This window comes from Suncus etruscus, chromosome 2 (genome assembly GCF_024139225.1).
Source record: "Suncus etruscus isolate mSunEtr1 chromosome 2, mSunEtr1.pri.cur, whole genome shotgun sequence".
NCBI classification, from domain to species: domain Eukaryota; kingdom Metazoa; phylum Chordata; class Mammalia; order Eulipotyphla; family Soricidae; genus Suncus; species Suncus etruscus.
Genome location: NC_064849.1, coordinates 69,981,435 through 69,986,179, shown reverse-complemented (window position 1 = coordinate 69,986,179; position 4,745 = coordinate 69,981,435). Strand labels below are relative to the sequence as shown.

Below are 4,745 nucleotides of genomic sequence, written 5' to 3'. Positions count from 1 at the left end.
CTATTTCTCTAAAGAAAAAAATTTATCATGCTGAAAATAAGGTAGACTATGTGATCTTTGCACTGAATATCATGGAGAAGTTTTCCCAAGACTCAAATACCGGTTATTTAGTTTCTTCTTCACAGCTGTCTTCACTTCTTGGTTTCTCAGTGTATAGATAAGTGGATTCAAAAAAGGGGTAAAGATTGTGTAGAAAACAGAAAGAACTTTGTCCATCAAGAAATTTGTGAAAGGCCACACATAGATGAAGATGCAGGGCCCAAAGAACATCAACACCACTATGAAATGTGCAGTGCAGGTGGAAAAAGCCTTGGATGATCCTGAGGAGGAGTGCCCCTTGATAGTAAGAAGAACGATGATGTAGGAGCTGAGCAAAAGCAAAAAGCTTATAAGAGCAATCACACCACTGGTTGAGATCATAAAGATTCCAAGAAAATATATATCTATGCAGGCCAACTGAATGACTAAAGGAAGATCACAGAAGAAACTGTCTATGACATTAGGACCACAGAAGGGTAAATAGAGTGTAAAAACTAATTGACTCATCGTATGCAGAAAACCCACTGCCCAAGAAGTTACAACCAGCCCGATGCACACTTTCTGGCTCATAATTGTTGAATAATGGAGAGGTTTGCATATTGCAATATACCTGTCAAAAGACATGGAGATGAGCAACACAATCTCAGTGCCAGTGAAAAGATGCAAAAAGAAGATCTGGGAAATGCAGCCCTCAAAGGAGATGGTCTTGCGCTGAGCAAAGAAGTCCATGATCATCTTTGGAGTGGCAAAGGAGGACAAGCATATGTCAATGAGAGAGAGATTGCTGAGCAGGAAATACATGGGGGAATGAAGCTGTGGGGTGGACATGACGGTGAGCAAAATCAGAGAGTTGCCCAACATGGTTATTAAATAGAAAATGGAAAAAATCACAAAAAACAAAATTTGAAGGTCAGGAGAATCAGTGAGTCCCAGTAACACAAATTCAGACACTCTGGAATGGTTAAACCCCTCCATTGTTCTTCAGAGCCTGCTCTATAAATGACAAAATGGAATCAAATGATAGAACTAGAAAATATGTGATAGCTAATAATTTATTTATATATGTATAAACTATAATCCAACTAATAATGATGAAAGATTTTTATTTTAAAACCACAGCAAATGCTGTCAAATGTCACTTTAAAGGAACAAATTCTTGATTTTGATAAGCATCAGTAAATGTTATGGTTATACTCCCAATCTATAATACTCAATAATATATCTGTTCTGGATATTGAATTAATTACACATAATACAAATATATATCATTATAAAGTCAGAGAGTATAATAAGTTAGTGTGTTCTACTTAATAATACATATAATTAATATATAACAGAGGGTTGAAATCTCAAAGGCTTCTGTTAAGTCAAAATTAAAATAAATGCATTATTGCTTACCACTGGGTTTTACTAAAAGTTGAGTCTAATAAGGTAATTTGTATACTTTGAAAATGATAGATTTTTTTATTTAAATGACCCAATTTTTCAGAATCAGAAAAATCCTTAATTTTTATTTAACTTGCATGTTTTTAAATTTGACTGCTATTAATATGAATTATCTTAATTATAATATAAAAGATAATTTGATTTCTATTTTATAAATATATTAATGATGAGAAATGTAATGTGAATTATTCTCACATTATTTTATAATATCACAAAAGGAATTTTTAGAAATGAAAGAAATCTCTTTTATTTTGGCTTATGTTACACAAAGCAAGCAATTATTAGACTAGAAAATAAAGAAAATATTCTAGATAGAAATGTGACAGTAAATATACAAGATGAATACTGGGCATCTTACAGTACTAGAAATAAAAATTCTCAAAACTAGACAATAGTATAGCAGGTAGGATACTTGCCATACATGCAGATAATTAAGATTGAATCTCCAGCACCACAAATTGTCCCCTGAGCACTGCGAAGAGTGATCCTTGAGTACAGTGCCAAATGTAAGACCTAAGCACTTCTAGGTATGGCCAGAAAAGAAAAGTAAACCAAACAACAGCAACAGCAGCAACAAAAGCCCCCAAAACAACAGAAACAAACAAACAAAAATAAACCATATTGATCAACATCAAAGTGAGAACAGAGTGAGGAGGGGCAACACTTTAAAGACTAATACTTTTTTCTTTCAAAATTGAATTTTCAACATGCATACTGCAAATCCTTCAAATTTTCTAGTCTCTTGTATTTATTTTGGTAATTTTTACCACCTACTTTCTCATATGAAAAATATCAAACACTATTCTCATTTACTAGACATATTCAAACTGAAATATCAATATTGATAAACACTTAAAAATTTGTCTGAGAACATTATTCCAGATATACTAAAACAATTTTGAACAAAGTGTTGAGAAAATTAAATTATTTTTAAACCATTATGACTCCTTGATCTTGCCTTTGGTCTCCTAAGTTGTGAGAATTAGATGACCTCTACAAACCACTAGGCAAGTTCATGACTTTTCAAACTTTCAAGAACTCTAAATGTTATAATTCAATTTTAAAATGCTGCTCCTAAATAATTTTTATCTCAATTATAAATAAAAATTGCATTAAAAATATAACCCAGTTTTTATTCGAAAGTTAGGAAAATATATTGCTTCCCAATTTTTTAATACTTTAAATATTTGATTATTTTACATAAAAATTATGTGTAGCTTAATACATTAAATTCACTGAAAATTATACATGCATAATTTAATATTTCTGCTATTTTCCTAGCAATGTGATTATTACTGAGAGCATAGGCACTATTACAATGCCAGATATATAAGCGTATTTCAGATGTAAAGTTAGTGAAACAGGCAGAAAGTGGCAGTTTCTTCTCATGGATGCCACCATTTTCCTCCTCACTTAATATGAATCACCTAGGAAATTTCCACCAACGTCATTAATCTGTTATATAAATGTTCTAAGAAAATTACTTTCAGGCTTTTTCTCCTCTACTTTTCTTTAGAAAGTCATTGCTAGTAACTTTAATGCAATCATCCAAATTCTTGTTATCACCTCCATTAAATTTTTATTATATATTACAATTACTAAATGGGTTCTTACTACCACCTGAAGATCACAAACTAATTCAGCTTCTCAAAATCTTTAATATTATTTTCATCTTTTAACCTACCAGCTATATATCAGGAATCAAAAACACCATATCCTCAAGATTCCCAAGTTCACTGAAATCACAGCAGTCCTAATACATATCAGAAGACAGGAGTGGGTATTTATATTTCTACCATCTTGTTATAAAAGCCACCAAAAGTCAGAGACGTTTATGAGATCAGGGATTAGATACTGCAACCTACTTGCAGTGGGAGTTATTAAAATGTTGAAAGGACATTGCCAAAAATTGTAACAGGAACTTTGAATTGTGCCTTTGTTGTCTAACTGAGGACACATACACGTCACAAAACCTGTTCTCTAGAGCGACAACTAAGAAAGTTCTGGAAGAAAGTGACCTTAAGTAGTCACTTTTGTTATGCTGAAAAACATTTATGGAGCAACAATTAAAAAATGTTGCTTTTGATGTAGAAATTTTCACACCATTGACCCAACATTTAGTGTCCCAGGGTAAGCCACATTGACCCGAATATCTCTCATAATAAAGGAAAAGTCATGTATTAAAATTTCTGAAAAGACATTACAATTTAGTATGGGCTTGTAGGTACAATGCTATCTTCCACTAAGAATAGGTGCAATCTTGGGAAAGAACATTTGGAATAACCAAAATAATTGGAATAAGTAAAGATAAATATTAGAAAATACCTCAGAGGAATAGTTTATGAATTAATCATATAAATTCAACACAATGCCTGGCACAGTAGAAAAACAGAAGAGATAACTAAAATGCTAACATTAAATTTTTAATAATAGAAAGGTAAGTTAGGAAAAAAACTGGATGTGAATTCTTAACCTGAAATCATAGCTGAGGACCTTGCAGACCTAGGTGTGAGCTAGAGCAGACCATATCCTATCATGACTAGCCAGGAGTTATCCTTGAGAGAGTAAGAATAATCTCTGAGTGCCACCATTTGTTGTAGTCCAAATCAAACACAAAATAAACAATAAAAGATATAGCCAGTTAAAATTTATTGGAGATAATACAGCATAATGTATTCAATTTATTAAAAGGCAAGGTGTAAAAATAAAAGAAAATAGAAAAATGATGGTAAATTTAAGATCCATAATGGTAATAAGTGGGGCTGTTATTAAATTTTGTCTTGCACTCAGCTGATCCAGGTTCAATCCCTTGTATCCCATATGGTCCCCTGAGCCTGCCAGGAGTAATATCTGAGCATAGAGCCATAATTAAACCCTTAGTGCCACACCCTGGGTGTAACCTGACAAAACCATTCAAAATAATGGTAATAATAAGTACATTAAATATATAATAAATGATTATTAATTATTAAATTAAATACTAATTACTTAATACATTATTACTAATATATTGTATATTTAAAACTACAAAACAAGCCAATAAGCATATTTTTTTTCATTGTCTGATCATTTGCCTTGAGGTTCTTTTCCAATGTCTTCTGCTGTATGGAGTTATTATGCATCTCATCTTCCAGCTCACTAATTCTGCCTTCAGCTGCTATTACCCTGTTGGAGAGCTCATCCATTGAGTTTTTCATTTCCTCTACTGCATTTCTTAGTCCCATTATTTCAGTTTGGAGTTTTCTGATTTCTATATTTGT

At 32.1% G+C, this 4,745-nt stretch overlaps 1 protein-coding gene across 1 annotated transcript; it reads right to left on the bottom strand.

The window, feature by feature from the left end:
* Positions 1–1,014, bottom strand: LOC126001767 (olfactory receptor 4K2-like). Its single transcript, XM_049769001.1, is given in 1 exon segment — positions 1–1,014. A coding segment is annotated over 1 exon segment (1,014 nt).
* Positions 1,015–4,745: the final 3,731 nt, after the last annotated feature.